The 19,654-nt window shown below is 34.5% G+C and overlaps 1 protein-coding gene across 4 annotated transcripts in view; it reads right to left on the minus strand.

The window, feature by feature from the left end:
* Window positions 1-532: 532 nt before the first annotated feature.
* Window positions 533-19,654, minus strand: part of ANKRD12 (ankyrin repeat domain 12) — a 182,495-nt gene continuing 163,373 nt past the window's right edge. For all 4 annotated transcript variants that reach the window (XM_036880673.2, XM_057504041.1, XM_036880672.2 and 1 more), the window contains 5 exons: window positions 13,398-18,097; window positions 10,175-10,273; window positions 6,544-6,687; window positions 3,989-4,084; window positions 533-3,352 (listed from right to left, as the gene is read on the minus strand). In XM_036880673.2, the coding sequence (XP_036736568.2) occupies window positions 3,167-3,352; window positions 3,989-4,084; window positions 6,544-6,687; window positions 10,175-10,273; window positions 13,398-18,097 (5,225 nt within the window). In that variant the 3' untranslated portion in view covers window positions 533-3,166. The remainder of the gene's footprint in view (window positions 3,353-3,988; window positions 4,085-6,543; window positions 6,688-10,174; window positions 10,274-13,397; window positions 18,098-19,654) is intronic.

The raw sequence follows: 19,654 nt of genomic DNA on the forward strand, positions 1-19,654 counted from the left end.
ATTTTAACCAATTAAACTTTACACAAACTTTTTCAAAGATTACTTTTTGCCTTAAATGTTTGAAAACGATTTTCTAAAAATCATAAAAATGCATTCTTTAAAAAACAAGACGAGTGAATGAGTTTTTAAATAGTCAATTTCTATGTAAAATTTTGGGTTTTTATGTGTCAGGATGTCAGATAGAATAAAACATACTGTTAACTTTTTGGATGACCAAGAAAAATACATTTTGCACTGAACCCAATGTCTAGAATAATTGTATAATTCTTAAGTTCATTAAAATGAGCTCTAAAAGGAGTTTTGGAGATTTTTGCAGTTAATGTAGTTTGTAGCATGTCTAATATTTAGAACTCACTATTGAGACCTCATTAACTGAACAGAATTGAACTTGCAAGGAAGGCTAATTCTTCACAGGCTTTCTTCCCAAATGAGTATTTCTGCAATTTTGCTAGATGCCCAAGTCAACCTTGGTGTTTGTCTTAGAGTCACACGGGAGTGGAAAATAAAAAAAAACATTTAGCACACATTTCACTTATTTTTTTCTATAAAAATATAACTCTTTATTAAATAACATGCACAAATATCAACTAGTCATTTATTAAACAAGGTATGATTTAGAACAAGATTTAAAGAAATATAAATCCCTAAGTACAATTTAGTATCTTGTTCATGATATTTGTATAGTTTAAAAAAAATCACTGATTAACCATCATTTCTTTCAGAGTTCTAAATCTGTTTAGGCATATAACCCATTCCAAGTTTTTTTTTTCTAGCATTTCAGACCTTCAGAATATCTTTAGTATCAAAAGCCCTTAACTGTCTCCTTAAGTATAATTCCCCCTGAGAAGGTATTCACTTTTCTTTTAGCTGTTGCGGTGAGCTCTTGAGTCACCTCCCAGAGGAAATCTGCAGCAGCGGGACCACGCAGCCAAGCAGCGTGCGGTGTCATGAAGAGTGCGGGAGCTGTGGCTGGTACTAAAGCGCTGACTCACACACACCGGAGTCCTGCTTGCTTGCTTTTGCTCTTCTGCAGCTTGTTCTGTTTGGCCAAACAGTGATATTTCTCCCTTCTCTGGCTGAACCGTAAGAACAAAATGCTGTATAAATTTCACCCTTTTCACCCTTTCTATGACTTCAATGATCAATAATCCGGTTTCTTGTTTTTAGGCAAAAGTAAACAAAATTTGCATTAAGTTTTTCATATTAAAAAGTATTGCTTTTATAAATTAGTTTTTAATGTTCCCAGCCTTAATAAACTTAACTTCAACAAAACCAGTGCTTCAAAATCTACTCTGCCTTTCTGGGCCCCATTTATCCAATAAAAAAGGCCAAAGTCTCTCTCTAAATTGCTAAAGAATACTATATTCAACCTTTATAATAAAGTCCTTGCACTGTGTATTTTACACGTGCTGCTTTATTGCGCATGCCAAGTACAGTATGAATTAAATATAAATTGACATAAAAATTAAAAAATCCCTAAGCTTAATATACCTTTGCACTAAAAAACTTCAATTTTTACATTCTTTCCCATTGGCTGGGGTTTCCAATTTACAAGCTGAATTTAAAATCACTTTATTTCTCATATATCCTATTTATTTTTCTGTATCAGAATAAAAAACATCCAGCATTATTTTGTAATTCAAGAAAGTATTTTGGACAGTTCTGTAAATTTTATCTCATATACTTAAGATCAATTTTACATATAACCTAATTTTCCTTTAAAAATGTTTAATAAGTTTAGCAGCAGGTTTCAGATCTGAAATATTCCTGAATATTCAATCTACATAATGTTATAGGAGAAACTGGACTTTTTCTAAGTATATTGCTAATTATTTTATTAAAAACAGCATACGAAATCTTACTTTAATTATAAAATTCTAAAAATTGTGTTTTGCATCTTGATACAAGGAAAAAAATACAACATACTAATCAGTTTTTCATAAACATTGCAGAGATTGATCAGAATATACCTGTTTTACTTATTTTGACTACCAAATATCTTTTTGAGTACTCAGATTTATTTTAAAAGTGCAAAGGTTATTAAGCTTTAAACATTATATTTAAGCAATGTAAAAAAGTTTTACAATGATTTAACATGACCAATAAAATTTATTAAACATATTTACATATATTCACAGATTCTTTCATATTTGAATATTAAAATAGACATTTATAATTTCAGAACTTTCATTCAAAGGCATTTTGGGGATGGGGCATGGATGGGCTCTACTGTGAGATGAAAAAAGAGCTGTTTCTTTGTATGACTAATTCTAACTAATATGTCCAATGTAGTAAGTCATAGGTACTGTCCCAGGAGACTAGTATGAAACACCTTGTACTACTTTGGGCATCACTTAATGGAGAGAGTTAAATTATAGAAAGCATGCAATACAACTAAGTCACAATCTTTACAGTAATGATGATGAGAACAAGCTAACTCAAACACATGCATGCCTTATTTAAAAGTTTTGCTACCTGAACACACTACTACTACACTCCGTATAAACTACAACTTTGGTCCAAGAAAACATTAGACAAACAGTTCACAATTATTTCTTTGTACATGTTTTGACTACCAATCCCTTTGTATACATTTTGACCATTAATTACAAGATTTACATCTTCACAATATGTATAAAATAAGTTATTAAAAAGGAAGAGAATATTAAAACTTTTGAAAAGAAAACTGTACAATTACTTTACATATAATAAACTGAAGAAATTTTGTGCCACGTTTTTCTTCCACATTAGAAACTGTCTGGTAGGAATCAAACCTTTCAGTTTACTGATACATTTTAATAAAACTTGAGAGAGATTTGAATTCTAGTGGTTATCTTGTTACTTAAGAGTGCTAACAACTTCCAGCGCTGTTAGCAGATTCTCAACTTTTAAGTATCTACCAGTCTGCTAACGCGTATTACGCAATAGTTACCTCTCACCAATATAAATAAGTTTTCAGTTAGAAACTGTATGGATCTAAGACCCAAAACAACTCTTTTCACTTTTTATAAAATGACAGTGTTTACTACATAACCGACTTTAGTCAAACTTTAGCTAACAATTATAAAGGCATATGATCAGTATTTTTGTCAAAAGGCAGTATTCCATAGTATAACACTCTTGAACCTCATCAGTTTAAGATGACACCACCAGGAAGTAATGGCTGCTATATAGGGGTCAATTCAAAATCATCGTTAACATCAACAAGGGGAACATAGAACTCCTGGATTTCATAAATGCTGATAGATTTATAGGTGGCAGGGTCGAGCTCCTGGAGTTTGAGCTGCCATTCCAATCTCTGGACGGCATTTAAAGCTGCAGCTTCATGTTGTTGCCTCATTAAAAGACAAGTCTATTTAAAAGAAGAGAAGAGTTAATTTAAATTTGCTTTGTTTAAAAGTTAATTTCATCTACAGTTTCTTTAGGGATTAAGATGGATATACCTTTCAGGGGTAAAGTTTTTGAGTCACACGGCCATTTCTGTTTTACCCTATCTGTATTCCCATATGCCAACTATTTCTGGGTCTGTGACTTTACTCTCATCTTCCAGACTCTGAAATTGTTTTTTCAAAAAATGAGATTTCACATTATCAAAAGAATCATGAAAATCTAGGGAGAAGTGATTTTTGAAATGACCCAACATCTCAAAAGCTTTATCATTCAAAAACTTTTAAAACAAGTTATTTGCAAAATATATTTCCTCTCCTGTTGTTTTCCCATTCTTCCATGTTAAAATTATAACCAGACTTGTATATTGATAATAAGCATCAAGATGCCCATTAGAAACTGCTTTTTCTGTGGTAGCTTCATCTTTTATACTACACTGGTCCTGAAAAATGGACTTGTGGTCTTTATCTTCCCACTGTGTCCTGGAGTGGGGGACTCATGACTAACCAGTATTTCCTTTCCTAATCATTCATCTCTAACATAGCTGCAATTTCTGTTTGAGGGTAGCATCCATTTAAACTGAACTTCTAAACATACATACCTTTAATTTGTCAAATTTATCATCCACATCTTGTAACCAAGACATGAACTGTCTTGCATTAAAGCGATCCCTTACAGAAGTTTTACTGTCATCAGACTGAAAGAGAACAAGAAAGTAACTCACTGTAAAATCTGTATGTATGCCATTATATCTTTTTATGGTATATTCTATTTCAAAGGAATGATGGATATTTTAGAAAAGGATAAAATATTACTTGAATATTTAAAAAATTTGATAAAGAGTTTACTTCCATATTGAATAAACAGATTTATTTCATATTGAATTCTAGTTATTAGAGTTCTTAGGATGCTGGGTTCAATTATTAAATAGAATCCTACTGTTCTGTGAGTCAAAGATGTTTCTCAAAAAGGCATGTTACATGAAATAGTTTGCCCGTGACATTCCTATTAAAGTATAGTTGATTTTATATTTAATTTTAATGTTAAAATTTACATATGTAGGTAGGAAAAGTGTTAAGGTGGGAGATAGGTCTTTGAATCTGACACTTTTTCCAGGACCAATATTTTGGAGTGCATATAAAGAAATTCTAATCAACTTTTAAGAATACCAGTTTTGGAATTAAGATAGGCTATATTCAAATGGCAACTTTGTATCCTACTACATAATCTTGAACTAATTATGTACTCTCTCAATTCTCTATTCTGCAAAATGAGTAAGAGTACCTTTTTTATTCTTATTTTGAGACTTGACAGTAAAGCTGCCACCATAATGCTTTGGCATACAGGATGCACTCAATCCCAGGAACACTGGCTATGATCATTACTACTTACTGCTGTTATGCCAGGGCTATCAGAGTGACATCCAGGCCATCAGGCAGCCCCATAATCACACAACTCACATTTTTAGCTGTTATCACTTCCTCCTTGGTCCTCAAGTAAGATGTTTTGACTATATAAAATTTTATTGTTGAATCCTTTTTAACATTACAAGTTTGATATGAGAGTAGACTAATGAGTGATCAAAGACCCTAGCCAGCCAAGTTAGATTTACTTTCTTTTCCTTTAGTTCTTCAGAGGCTATTCTCATATGAAATAGACTGCTACTCAGTTGAGAGACCACCTGCTCTAAAGCCAGCTGTAAAAGGATGGATAACAGTTCCATAGTTTTCCTCAAGAGTATAACCAAGTTATTTTGCCCTTTAGTTATTAGGCCAGTGTGGCCTGATCCTCTTTAGTTTGATTCTGGAGTCTTCTGAGGGTTTACTGGGAAAATTCACTTATTTTTGAATTCTCTTTACAACCCACTTGGGGCTATAAATTTCCCAACTCTGCTTATTTCACTATCAATAGATTCTCATCTGTCTTGTGTCAGAAATGTCTTAATGTTCTAGACTATGGCTTTCCATCTCAATTTCCAGCTCTGCTATAATTTGTTTTTATTTTATACATCTTTCATCATTTCAATGAGTTCTGGAAGAAAAAATAAACAGGTATGTTTCATAAACTTTTCTGAACTAGAAATCTTCAAGAGACTTTCCTTGTAGCTTGATTTATATTGTATTGTTCTAAAATTGATTTCATTACTCCGTAATTGCAAAAAATGATAAAAGACCTCAAGATATCACATGGTCTAGTCCAGCCTTTAACAACATGGTTAAACTACTCATTTCAGTTATTAAAAGCGATTCATTCTTCCCTTTAAAATCTTTAAAGTTGGGAATTATGAGAAGTCCTTCAGTAGCCTTTCCACTGTCTAATTCCTTAGAGTCAAATAGTTCTTTCTCAAGATTCAATTATTCATTTTAAGAGCCTTTTTGGGTATCTCTGAATAGTTTCATTTGAATAAAAGAGTTGGTAGCTTAAGAAAGTTTGAAATCTACTGATCTAGTTTAATTTCCTTTTTTCACGAGAAAAAGCCCAGAGAAAACTAAGTTAACTTTCTCTGTAATATACTCTATATACTCTGTTTCAAGTTTCAAGTTCGTCTGATTTAAAACAGCAATTCCCAGTCTTTTTATTGGGACAATCCTTTCTATGTTTGTACTCTTTATTTTACTTTCTTATGGCCAGTGAATTTCATTCTGGTTTATGAAGCACAAAAAAGTTCAGGTAACTTATATGTCTGGTTCTGAATTCATGTAATTCATATGCAACAGTACTTTATTCAAGATACAGCTACAGTTTTTCAAAATTAATTATATTAATTTATTCTAATAACATCCAAGATCAAAACAAAAGCCTGACCCTGTTTTAACACTGTCACAAACTTAGATGTCCAATTGGCCTGTATTGTTTTAGCTTGCTTTTTATTTCTTGAAGGTCAGAACTAAATGTATAAACATCCACTTTAGAAACAAGTTATTTATAAGGGCACTATCTCAAACATGTATTTTGTAATTATCTGCTTTATAAGATAAGCCCAAGCTTAGAGGACTTCAGAAAATGATCAGCTGATATGAAAGTACTTTAGTCTGTAAGAGCTGTTTTTCTCCTTTGAGCTTTATTGATTGTTGAAGCCAAGTTTCTTCTATGGAAATCGATTACAACACCTAAGTTGTGCATAACGGCATCTGACTGCATGAGTGAACGTTTTACCTGAGCATCCAGTGGCACACTGTACACTTCTGCATCCAATAAAACAGTGCATGCGCTAAATGGCAGTGTTTGATTTGCCAATGTTCTTGCAGCTCTATAATGAACTCGTAGAACTTCCTGTTCATTGGACACAATGAGTTTTTCCTAGTTGAATAAAAAATTAAGAAAAAAAAATCAGTTCTTCAACCACTTGTCTTTTTTCCAATAAAATAAAGTCACTTAAAATGTGCCAACAAAGCTGAATCTCAGAATAATTTTTTTCTTAGCAGTAAGCCTGAGAAAATTTGAGAACTTAGTGTTCTAAAATTTTAAGTATATTTTCTATTTCCAAAATTGGCAGTCTCTTTTTAAAGTGTACAACGGTGGCTTTTAGTGTATATTCAGCAAGGTGCTCAACCCTTACCACTAATTCCAGAACATTTTCCTTACTCCAAAAAGAAACCCCATGCCCATCAGTGGTCAACTCCCCATTTCCCCTCTTGCTCTGGAAGCCATTAGTCTACTTTTTGTCTATGGATTTAGCTATTTTGAACATTCCATTTAAATGGAATCATGTAATATGTGCTCTCTTGTGACTGAATTTTCACGTCACATTTTCAAGGTCATCTGTATTACAGCATGTATCAATATTTCATAATATTCCATTGTATAAATATACCAAATCTGATTTATACATTTGCCAGCTGATGGTCTTTGGGGTTGTTTCCACCTTTGGGTTATTGTAATTAATGCTTCTATGAACATTCATGCTCAAGTTTTTGTGTAAATGTGTATTTTTATTTCTGTTGGGTAAATAACTAGGAGTGGAAATGCTAGCTCATATGGTAGTTCTTTGTTGAACTTGTAGAGAAACTGGCCAAACTGTTTCCAACAGCAGTTAAATCATTTTATATTTCCCCTGGCAATGTCTGTGGGTTCCAATTTTTTCATAGCCTTGTCTACACTTGTTATTGTCTGTCTTTTTTATTATAGCTATTTCCTAACAGGTGTGAAGTAGTATGCAATGGAGATAGCAGCTTCTCTTTCACAGTGAGTATTTTCATAAAAACAAAAACACTGTACTCTGATGCTAACTACTTGTACAACTTCTGACAATCACAGTACAATCCAGCTGTAATGTGTTAAGTGGAGTTCAAAAGTTCCAGTTATGTATACATGTGAAGTCACCCTATCATAAGGTTAATGAAATGATCTAGGCAATCTTCTGCATTTAGCAGACAGGGAATTTCCTATGTCCCGCTGCAGATCCTGATCCATCCTGAACCTGCTTACAGATTGTGCCATCTGGTGGTGACTGTCTTCTTTGGCTTAACCATCAGTGGAGACAACCCTGGGACCTGTAGCTGGTTAGAACTTCAAGTACAGAGGTAGTGACTCCAGTTATTCCCTCAGGTACATGACATTCCTCATTTTGTTGGCCTGGTCTGGAAGGCTGGTCTGGAAGAACAGTAAGGATGTGACTGGTCTTCTCCTTACCATGTTCCCTATTCTTCCCTCAACTGATATAACTTTATCCTTCCCCCATTGGAGAATGCAGGCCACATTATATTTAAGTACGCATTATTGTAGTTTTACTGCATTTATATTTAGTGAAAAGACAAAGAAACACAGTTCTAACAAATCTCTCTTAAATTCTTATGTAACAAATTGTTCCTCAGAAGAGATAAATCAAACACTTATGATTTATTGATAAGTACAAGTTTAAGGTGGAACTTTAAGTGCTAAATATCCAAAAACTCGATCAGATACTGAGAAAACATTATTAGAAGAAAAACCTTCCTAAAAAGTTGGTTGCAGTCCTGTGGAGATTAAGATTAATAATAAAAAACCCCTTAATATGAGAAAGAAATATATTTTTAAGTCAGAACTCCTACCCCTAAAATAATTAACAGAAATATATTGCTTAAATGATAGCTCAAATATTCCACTTTAGATCATCATTCTGAATGCTGTGTCTTTGAACTCTAAAGCAGAGCCTCTCAAAGACTGTCTTCTCCGAATGGGTTAGCACATTTCAGAGTGTTGCTCCTTCTCAGTGCTTGTGGAGGCAGAGTGGCACATGGGGTAATTCTGAGGTAATGAGCCAGAGGTCTGGCTGCCAGTAGTGTTCATGTAGCACAGCATTCAAATGTTACCAGTTTCTATGGGAAAAATGACCTTAGAACAGAAGTTCTTAATCTAGGGTCCTCTCATTCCCAAGCCTATCGGTAGAACAGGGGAAGGATCATCTGTGCACTTGGGGATGGGAAAAAATCATCTTTATTTTATTGATCTCCAATTTGACATTTCTTTCAATTGTGAATGTGGGCCACAAACCACAGTAATTTCAGAAGGATCTGCAACTTAGCTATCCATCAAAATCACAAATATTTTCAACTCATATTATAATTGTTGCAGATATTGCCCCGAAGTTTTACACTAATCTTTTCTTTGAAATCCTAGTAGTTATTAGAGCTGCTGCTATGTGACACATGATTGCAGTTTTCCTGTGTAGAGACACTTGCACAAAATAGCCGGTCAACTACCAAGCACTGCTGTAGCCAGAAGTTTATCTTGCCACCAAAATAAACTGCGCTCACACTAGTCAGATTTTTAAGTTGCTTTCCTGTATTCTGTAATTCTACCTTTTTGGTTGGTCAGTATGTGGAAGGATGAGAGTCATTTTTGCTATTTGTTAAAGTTCTGCAAATTACACAGTTCAAATGAGATTTCTTAACTGTCCATAAGGTAGCATGACTTTTACAACAGGGGCAGATGCATAGATGAGTATTTATTAGGTGGCTTGAAACATGTCTAATGGTTGAAATAGCTAGTGACTTGTGTTATATGACATAACTTTTCATTGTTAACAAATTGCTCATTGACACAGGTCATGCACAGTATCATAAGTTATCAGTGCTTCTTTCTTCTATTTATTGTTTTCTTTGTAATGCTATACATTTATTTTATTCATTTAAAAACATTATTCTGAGAAAAGGCTTTATATTTACCAGACTGTTACAGGGGTTCATGGCACAAAAAAGGTTAAGAACCTTTGCCTTAGGGAATTAATCATGTATGGATCAAAGACATTGCACACATGGTTTTCTTTATATATTAGTATGTGTATACCTCTGTGAAGGATCAGTTTCATATACACAGTTTCAGAAGTCCCTGACCCTCCCAAAAGATTAAGAAGCTGTTAAATTTTTGTCAACCCGAGTGAAATACCTTTATGATTTCTATAAATAGATAGGTTTTTCCTGTCACTTCATGCCAAGGAACTGGAAGACTAAGGTAAACTAGATGGACCAATAAGCAGTCTCTGTAAGTATTTTGCAAAAGTTGGAAATCCAATGTCCAACTAGAAATCTCCTGCTATAGTTCTACAAATTCAACAAATGACAACAAGAAATTACTAGAGATTTTTATACATCAAAAACATACTTGACATGAATTGTAACAAAAGAGCAGCTATCCTAAAACAGGCTTAAAAATTCTCCATCTAATTGTATAGGTAAGATCATACCATTTCCCAAAATGGTTCTAAGAAAAATCCACTAATAAAAAGCTGCCATTATAATCTACTGTTAAAAAACTGTTACAAAATAATGTGTAATAAGGCATAAATGTAGATTTAAATACTTCTTACCCTTTCAATGCTGTGCTGCAAACGTAGTTTCATCCTTACAACTTCCTGTTGCCGAAAAAGCTCTTTAAGTGGATCTGACAGTGAAGGTGGTGGTGTAATCTAATTTTTAAAAAATATACAATTAAAAATATTAGGTTTTATTTGTAGTAGTGGGGCTATTCTTATAAATTTAAAGGCTTAGTGTATAACCTAATGAAAACAATCCTGATGTTCTCAGAATTAAGTAACACAGTAATAATTATTCAACTGGTTGTTATTTCTCAGTAAATTCCAACTGTTTCTAACAGAGCAGAGCATTCCAGAAAATTTAGATGTTTTAATTGAGGTCAGAGCAAATTTCAAAGAGCAAATGAGAAGAACTAAGAAAGTTATTTACTACAGAGACACATTTCAGAGCATCAGTAAGTGGCAGCTCACAGAGGGAGGAGTCACAAGAGCAGAAAAGCACTGAGCAAACAGTCCTAAAGATTACAGCAGTTTGAGTGTATCAGTATAGTAAATGAAGTCTCTGCAGACATGATAAAAATCAAACTGAAGTGCTGAGTTTTACATTTAGTGAATTAAGTCTTTTATAAAAGTAGATGAAACTGTATTCTAATATATTTGAGGTTTTCAAGCTTTATTATGTGTGATAACTCACTTTGTCTATCCATACTCCAAAAATGCTGGAGTTGGTTCACCTCTAATTTGATTATTATAGGGGACCGTGCTTTCTAGTAGATGATGGAGGTTAAGGAAGTGGACTCTAGAATCTATGCATGCACTTCATTGGTAATGCAGACATCCAAGCATGGCAATAACTGCCTGTGTTCCCTGAGTATTTTCCTTCTGCCTTTTAGAGTATCATCCTCGCTTACACTTGTCAGCATATGAGGGCAAAGCAAGATACCTCAGTATGTTCTGACACAGTATAACAACTTAGCTGACTCTTCTGAAGGTGGGACTAGCAGCTATTATGTGCTTCCTGATATGGTGCTCTAGAAATTACACAACAGCACACATGAAAAGTTCTTGCCAAAGAATCATCCTCCATCTTATCAAGACTCTATACTCCGTAAACAGTTTACAGGAATTGCAGAGAAAACATGCTAAATAACATCACAAGGATTCAGTTGAATCAATGCAGAAAATTCTACATAAATAACTGGGGCTGATAATTTTTCAGGTCTCAAACTACAACAATGTGTTTGATTTCTGTGTCCTTTAAACATCTCTACATTTAACAAGAGTAACAGTGGAGTTTGGTGCTATTGTTTTAGTTTTTCAAAGTCATAAGGGCCTCCCTTTCAAGTAGCACAGAAGAAGACTATTTACTCCTTTGAGGATGGGTTGTCAGAGAAAGATTCTTTGAGGTGGTAATGCCTGAGCTAAATCTTTAAGAAAAAGCCAGAGTTAAGAGATAAGAAAAATGAGCTGCAGGGTAAAAAAGAAAGGGAAAGAAGGGAAGGAGACAATTCCCAGAAGAGGAGGGTTTGCTCAAATGCATGAAACAAACAGTATGGTGGCTAGAGGCAACTACAAGTAGTCTTGAGTTCCAGGAACATCAAATCAGAGGGAAGGAATGGTGGGGTACAGGATGGAGAGATCAGCAGGGCCAAAGTAATAATGGATGTAGTCTATTCTGTCAACCAGCTTTTTTAGAAGTATCTTCCACAGAACATTAGGTCTATAAAGATGACTTAAAGGAAATAGTTCCCAAAGTTTGGGAAGCACTGTATATATGTGTATATATGTGCTTATTCAGGTGTTTTACAATTAAAATAAACTTTAATGGTTCTGAGAAGTCCTGCAGTGAGGAAACCTATTTCTTTTTAGATTAATGGTGTTTCTGAAACTTATTTGACAATGAAAGTCCCCCTTCCCCTGGTAGGTATTTAATTAATGTGCTGTGAAACAGACATTATGCATAACACATTAGGGTAAACTTTGTATGTGATGGAGAATCACTGAAAAGTCTTAAAGCTCACTGTTGTGTCTGGAGAATACACATCAGGGGACAAGATTCTAAGCAAGGAAGTAAGGGAGCACTGTTGCACTGGTGTGAGATGCAGGAGAGAGTGAAAGGGATGGGGGTCTAAAAAATGACTGATTGACTGAATAAGGACAAAAAAGAAAGAGTAGCCAAGGAAGCCCTGCAGGTCTGTTAGTATGAGGACATGGCTTAGTCACACAGACCACTGGAGGGACCATGAGAAGAGAAAGAGAAGCAGGCCTTTTAAATTCAGTGCTGACGTGCTGAGTGCATGGGGCTCATGGACATCCAAGTGGAGCTATCAAGTTAGCAAAAAGAAGCTAAGAAGAGATGTTTGGGGATATATAAATCTGGGAATTCTCAACATATATCAATGTACAGAGTAGTAAAACCACCAAAATAATATATGGATACTTTCTGAGGAAAACTCTTCCTTTGCTATTTTCCTCATTTACCTTTAAGTAAATCATGCTTGGAGGTTTTTTTTGAAATTGAGGTATAGTTGATACACAATCTTATATTGGGTTCAAATACACAACACAGTGGTTCAACAGTTACCTGTATTATTAAATCCTCACCCTCACCCCACAAATGCAGTTATTATCTATCAACATAGGAAGGTATTACAGAAACACTGGCTATTTCATCCCTGCTGTACTGTAATCATGCTTGGAGATTTTGTCTTTTGGTTATCTGTGAGTCCCAAGAGTCTCTAGACTATAAAATCTGGCAGCTTTCTTGTTCGCAACCACTCCTGGAATCCTGTTGTAGTGTTTCTGTGTGCTGGTACCAACAACCACAGTAGATATCAGGTTGTGACAAGTCTTTTTCTTTTTTTCCCCCTCTCCCTGTTCACTTGATTTTTGGGAATTCGACCTGCAGTCATATTTTTCTTCCCTTGATCTCCTCTGGAAAAATGGCAGCATTCTGATTAAATTATAAGAAAAATATTTAACTGAAGAATAAACACTTAACGTTACTGACTTTGGAGATGTTTTCACCACATTTCTAATGGGTTCTATAACTAGGTCCCATACACATGAAGACATTACTTTGCTAAAATGACAACTAGCTGAGTGGGAGTAAATGCATAAAATCATATTTGAAAGTAAGAAAAATAATGTACAGTTGACCTTAGAACAGACTGGGTAGATAAAGGCCAATGGAGAGGAAAAGTTACTACACATGCAACTTACATTATAGTTCTATTGGACAGGACTGTAGATGTATACATCAAGTGATGTTACTTACTGTGGGAATGCAAATCTTGCTTAAGGGGTTTCCATCCAGGAGATACGATCCATTAAATGTCACATATTCATCATAATACTGAGGTGCTTGAGGAATAACACTACACAACAATTTGCGCTTTTCTTCAATTTTTTTCCTAATGTGCAAGTATTCAAAATATGGGTTTGCCCTCTCTGAGCTGTATGGCTGAATCTCATCTAGTTTCAGAGCATCTACAATGGCTGCAAGAGACTGCTGAGTTTTCTCTTTTGCCTGTAGTAAAGAGGGGCTCACTTGTACAGGCTGAGGTACACGTGAGACTTTCCTTTTCCGTGGGTGGTGAATTTGAGGATCATCTTCTTCAGTTAATCTTATTCTTCCTCTAGGAGATGAAGATTCACTGTCTTTTTCTGCTAACAGCGTACAGCTAGCAAGAATCTGTTTGCTTTGATTTGCCACTGTATTTGTTTTGTTTCTAGTTATCCTTTGAGGGATTTGGTTGTCAGTTTTATCATCTTCAGCATTTTCTTCTAGTTCTACTTTAACTAACTGACCATATTTATGCACTTCTGGTTGAGCTGATTGTTGTGAATGGTTTTCAAGACTTGATAAAGTGCTTTGTTGTGATTCTTCATCTTCGATGGAAAGCAAACACTTCTCACTTTCAGGACAATGTTTTGGATTATCTTGTTCATTTAGGTTTCCTTTTGACATCCCTGCATTCATCTCACATAAATCAGGATCACACTTATCATTCAAATGAGTTACAACCAAACTCTCCAGTTTGTTCTCTTTTTCATGTGAAATAACCTGAATACCAGAAGTGCTGTTTTCAACTTCATGGCCCTTGGAAGACTTATACATTAGTTTGCTAAATGTATAATTTGTACTTAGCTGGGAAGAGGCATCACCTGCATTAAAGTCCTTTTCTGATGGTACATTAGTCTTCTCAGAATTTGGTGATGCTTCTTGAACAGTGCTTTCAGAGTACATTGAGACAAAGGCACCTGTCTTTTGAACATCTGTTAGGACAAATGCATTCTCCATATCTTTCGTAGATTCATTATCAGTATCTGAAACAGAACTGATAATTTGAGCTGCATTTTTCTGTTGTAAAATACCTGGCTCTTGACTGGCAACATATGACAAAGACATGTGTTTAGAAAAAGATTCAGCATTTGAAAGCGATTGGCTGTGGAAAGAGCAAGGTTGCTGTAAAGGCAGAAAGGATGCTGGACCCTGAGCACAAGAGTTTCCTGGCAGTTCAGTCTGATGCAGGGATAAAAAATCAGTATTCTCTTCTTTCAATGTTTTGTTTTCAGAGTTACAAAAACCCTGAACAGAAGACTCTTGATCAGGTGTACTAGAATTTGGGCAAATAAAGTCACTGGTGCTTAATGACTCCAGTCTATCAATAGGTATCTCCCATGATTTATTCTGGATCACACCAACCTGATTCGATGGTTCTAAATGCACAGGACTATCCATTAAAGTGCTCACTGGAGCAGTACTCTTGATAACATTTATATCAGCTGAAATATATTTGCTGTTTACAGACCTAGTAGGAGAGGCTGCAAAACTGGAATGCATATTAGACACATTTGAAAGTTCTCTTTCAGGCATATTTGACGATACCTCAGGTTTGGGAGAAGGGCAACCATCTCTTGGCACAGTTAAACCACCTTGATTGCTTTCTTCTAATTTTGTTTGGAATTGTTTTGTATGTTCACAAATGACAGATGGCATGCTACATCTTCGAACTTCTACAGTTGGTCTCCCCTCATTCACAGCTAGTTTAACATCTTCTACAGATGATGATCGGACATGGGGTGTTGGAAGTCTGCTTGTATATGGTGGTTTAATCCGCTCTGGCAGTTCAGCTAAGCTATCCAACTCCCTTTCATGAAGGGCAGGAGATTTGGCAACAGGCAAAAACGGTGACTGAGAAAAGGACATTTGGGAATCTGAGCCCTCTAACATAAAATCAGAGTCATACTCAACTGGAGGCCTTGGGGTGGTCACTGTCGTATGGCAAGAATCTTCTGAGCTAGCAATGGAAATCATGGATACAGATCTGGAGCTGAGGCCTGGCTTTTCACTTTCTGATCTTGGAGATCTGTTTAAGCTATTATCTGAAAGAAAGGATGACTTCCCTGAATTCATTATGTTTTTGGTGTCGACAGATTGTGATCTGTTGCTTACAGCATCTTTAGATTGTTTTTCCTTGGTATAAGCATCAGTCAACTCTGAACTCTTTGACCTAGTAAGTTCTTTATTTTTGGACTCAGCTAGTGCATGCTTTGTTTTTTCTTTATCTTTTACTTTAAGTTCTAAAAAATTACGATTTCTCAATCGCTCCTTTTCTTTTTGCTTAATTTTTTCCTTATGTTTTTTGTGCCACTGCTCTATTTCTAGGTCTTTAAGGCTTAGCATTCTTTCAAAACTCGTCTGCATTAAATCATCATTCACTAACCTCTTTTCTTTAGGTCGGTTATCTTTTGATGCTGGTGATGACTTAGGTTTAGGTTTATCCACTTCAGATTTTACTTTGAGTAAACTACTTAGTTGAATTTTATCTTTATGTTTGTCTCGTTCTTTATATCTGTCTATATCTTTATCTTTTTTATCTTTTTCTTTTCCATCAGGAGTTTTCAAAGGTTCATCTTTTGTTTTTTCTCTAAGGGGCAAAGTTTTTTCAAGTTGTGCTTTACTGCTGTCTGCTATACTTGACCTCTTCTCTTCCTGAAAGTGTCTGGAATTAGTTAAACTTACACTTTCTTTGTCTTTAGGTTTTTCTTTTTTATCTACCTCCCTGTCTTTTTCTTTATTTTTGCTTTTTTCTGATTTAGTATAGTCACTATTATCTGACTGCTTGTTTTTTTTTTCCATTAAGTGCTTTTCTTTGCTTTCTGCTGGTTGCCTCTCTTTTTCAGATTTGTCTTTGTCATGTTTTCTATCTATCTTTTCTCTATTCTTCTCTCTGTCATCAGTCTTTTTAACAGTTTTTATCTTGTCACTTTCTTTATGACATTTCTCTGTGTGATGTGAATACAGCTTGTCTTTTTCTTTTATTTTGTCGACACATTCACTAAGATCTAATTTGTCTTTCTCTGACTTATGCTCATGTTTTATCTTTTTCTCTTTTTCAGGATTTTTTCTGTCTATCTTCTCAATGTCCTTTTCCTTGGTTTGAAATCGTCTGTCAGACTTTTCCTTGCTTTCTTTTATATGCTTTTCTTGTTTTTCAATGTCTATTTCCTTTTCCACTGAATGTAACCCTATAGATTCCTCACTGGCACTTACACCTGAAGAAATGAATTCTGTTTCTTTATCTATGGGTACATTCTCCCTTTCTTCTTTTAAATCTTTTATTTTCTCCTCCCTACAAGATTTCTCACTTTCCTTCTTCATCTTTTCTCTTTCTTCTTTATAGTTTTTCTCTTTTGAGACATGCTTTTCCTTGGTTGACTTATCATCTTTTACATTTTTATCCAACTTGGATTTTTTTTCTGTTAGGGCTTCATGTTCCACATTTAAAAACAGATCTTCAGTTTCATCACTTTTAAAAAAATTCTCTTTCCAAAATTCTCTATCAAATTCCACACTCCGCTGTAGTTCTTTAGCACCATCTCTATTCTTGTATTTTTCCTTTTCACCTTCAATTTCTTTTTTATGCTTTTCTTTTTCCTTCTCTTTATGTTTTAATTTATGCTTTTTTAATGTTTTGCCCTCTTTATCAATTTTTTTCAGTGTGCTGTCTGAATTCTCATATGTTGGACTATGATCTTCATCTTTTATTTTGGCATTTGACTTTTCACCAAATTCTAACTGGAAATCTTTCTGATGTTTGTTTTTTTCCTTATGCTTACAAGATTTTACAGTTGAGCTTTCTGGCAAGAATTCTGATTCTGTATTATCATACCGGACAAGATCAGGCTGTAATGACATTTCAGAACTTCCTGGTGATAAACATGTTTTAGTATGTTCTTGTTTTAACGGTGTTGACTGCTTTTCACTAAGTCCACAAGAATGTTTGGGAGATTTACCAGTGGAAATATGAAATAAATGTAATGAAGTATCATCTTTGGGGCTAAATGATTTCCTAAAATTTCCCTCCTCTCTGGTCTTTTCTGAGCAATCCAGTGTAGTGCTAGCTGTCAAGTTTGTTACTCTGGTGTTTTCTTTCCCTTCTTTTTCTTGCTTCAGCTCTTGGTTCTCTTTATTTTTGTTCTGGTTCTTTAATTTTCTTTTAACTTTGCCTTTCTGTTTGTGTTCATTTGAAACTCCATATTCCTTTTTTGTTTGTGTATCCGAATTTGATGTTTCAGGGACAGAACATGGGACAGAAACCTTTTTGTTCTGAAGAATTTCTTCATCTGAACTTTCAGAACTTGAATACAAAACCCTAGATGGCTTTTGTTTTTTACTTTTAAATGACTTAGGATAGAAAGCTTTTTCCTGTTTTGCAAATAAACTGTTCTTTTCTACTTCAGATTCATTCTCTTTTCGTAGCTCTTTCCTAAGAATATGTCTGTCATCAATCATTTTATTTATTTCTTCATCGTCATCATCTTTGAACTCATACTCATCAAGGGCAGATGGAAGAGGTGCTTTACTGGGAATTATCTGTTTACTTTCACAGATGAGAGAGACTTTCTCTGTCTCAGAGTCAATATTTTCTTCAACACTGGAAGGGTTTGTGGATCGAGCCTCTTCAGAATCTAAGAGTAAGAAAAAAAATCTGTTGTTGGTTGAAAGACAACTGTCGGAAAAGTAAGACTGACAGAAAAATAGAGCATATGTAGTAAATATTTCAAACAGTTCAGAAAAGTTCAGGTTTATATGTGAATAATGTATTAGAAATATACAAGAACTCTACTAGTGTTGTGGAAAAGCTTTATGGAGAATCTGCTTTAGGTTGAGATTCCTTGACATTTCTAAAAGCATACAGTATACTGAGTTTACAATGAATGTATCAAAAATATATAATAAAAGTGTATAATATAAAGCAGAGGTTCATAATACAGGAAATTAGATTCAGGGGAAACACTGGCTACTAATGTTTTATAAAATTTTACATATATATGTATTTTTTTCCTGGAGAGGGAATATTGAACCTAGCTAGGATTCTCTGATTAAAAAAAAAGATTAAGCAGAACTAACTTAAAGGGTTTAATTAATTAAAATCAGATTGTTCTGTATGTCTCAAGAGCTTTTATTAGGAAAATCATAAGAGATCAACTCACTCTCATAAAGTCAGTAACTTAAGGGTGAGTGGTTTGACTGTACAAAAAACATGACTACCAGGTTGAAAAAAAAAAAATCAGAAGAAATATATCCCCCAATTACATAATCGAGATTGTAACAGGTCAAGCTGGATATTACGATTGAAAGAAGCTACTCTATTCTCTAGTTTCATATCTATAATTTACATTTGATACTAATATGTACTTTAGTACAATGGAGAAAATAACAGGCTCAATTTCCGTATGTTTTAAGTACATTAAAATTTAAGTACATGAAAATCTGTGTCCCAGCTGTTGTATGAATATAGCCGAAGTGCTGCTAGATTCTATTTCATTATATCATTTCCACCCTTGATGGGCATCTTTTCTTCCTGAAATGTTATGTTTTATACATGGGGCCTCTAACTGAAAAGAAAATCCAGGGCTCTAACTAAAGGAGAAGAAAGCTGGGGCCTCTGACCAACAGGGAAAAATCCAAACTTACTACAAAAATGATAATTAAGCACTTCAGACTAAGTATCTGATGTTAAAATTGTACATTTTAATACATTAAGCTTCCTCTAAAGAGATCTAGCTCCAAAATATCCTCTTCATACGAAAATTCAAATTACTGAAGCATTCTGGAGTGTCTGTGAGGTACTGGGACCTGTACAGGAGAGCTCTGGAAAGATCACATCTTGTTTTTGGAGAGGTGGTAATATTCCAAGACAGTATTATTAATAAATGCCACATGGTATAAGAAGATTTTTGGATTTGTAACTGCTTGTACATATGCTGAAAATGCTCTCCACTCCCAGTTATCAATACTGCAACATAATATCAAACTATAGATCTTAATGCTGCATAAAAGGGAACATGCCTATTTGGGAAGTATTTATTTTGGTCCTTGATTTCATGAATACAGGAATCAGGTGTTATTTTCTCTTGTTAACACCTTATTTATAATTTGTTCTTGAGGACTTTTCCCCACTTGCAGTTTTTAAGGATTTACTTCTTTAGGGTATATACATACACATCGCTCTTCTATTTACA

This window comes from Manis pentadactyla, chromosome 6, assembly GCF_030020395.1.
Source record: "Manis pentadactyla isolate mManPen7 chromosome 6, mManPen7.hap1, whole genome shotgun sequence".
Taxonomy (NCBI): Eukaryota; Metazoa; Chordata; class Mammalia; order Pholidota; family Manidae; genus Manis; species Manis pentadactyla.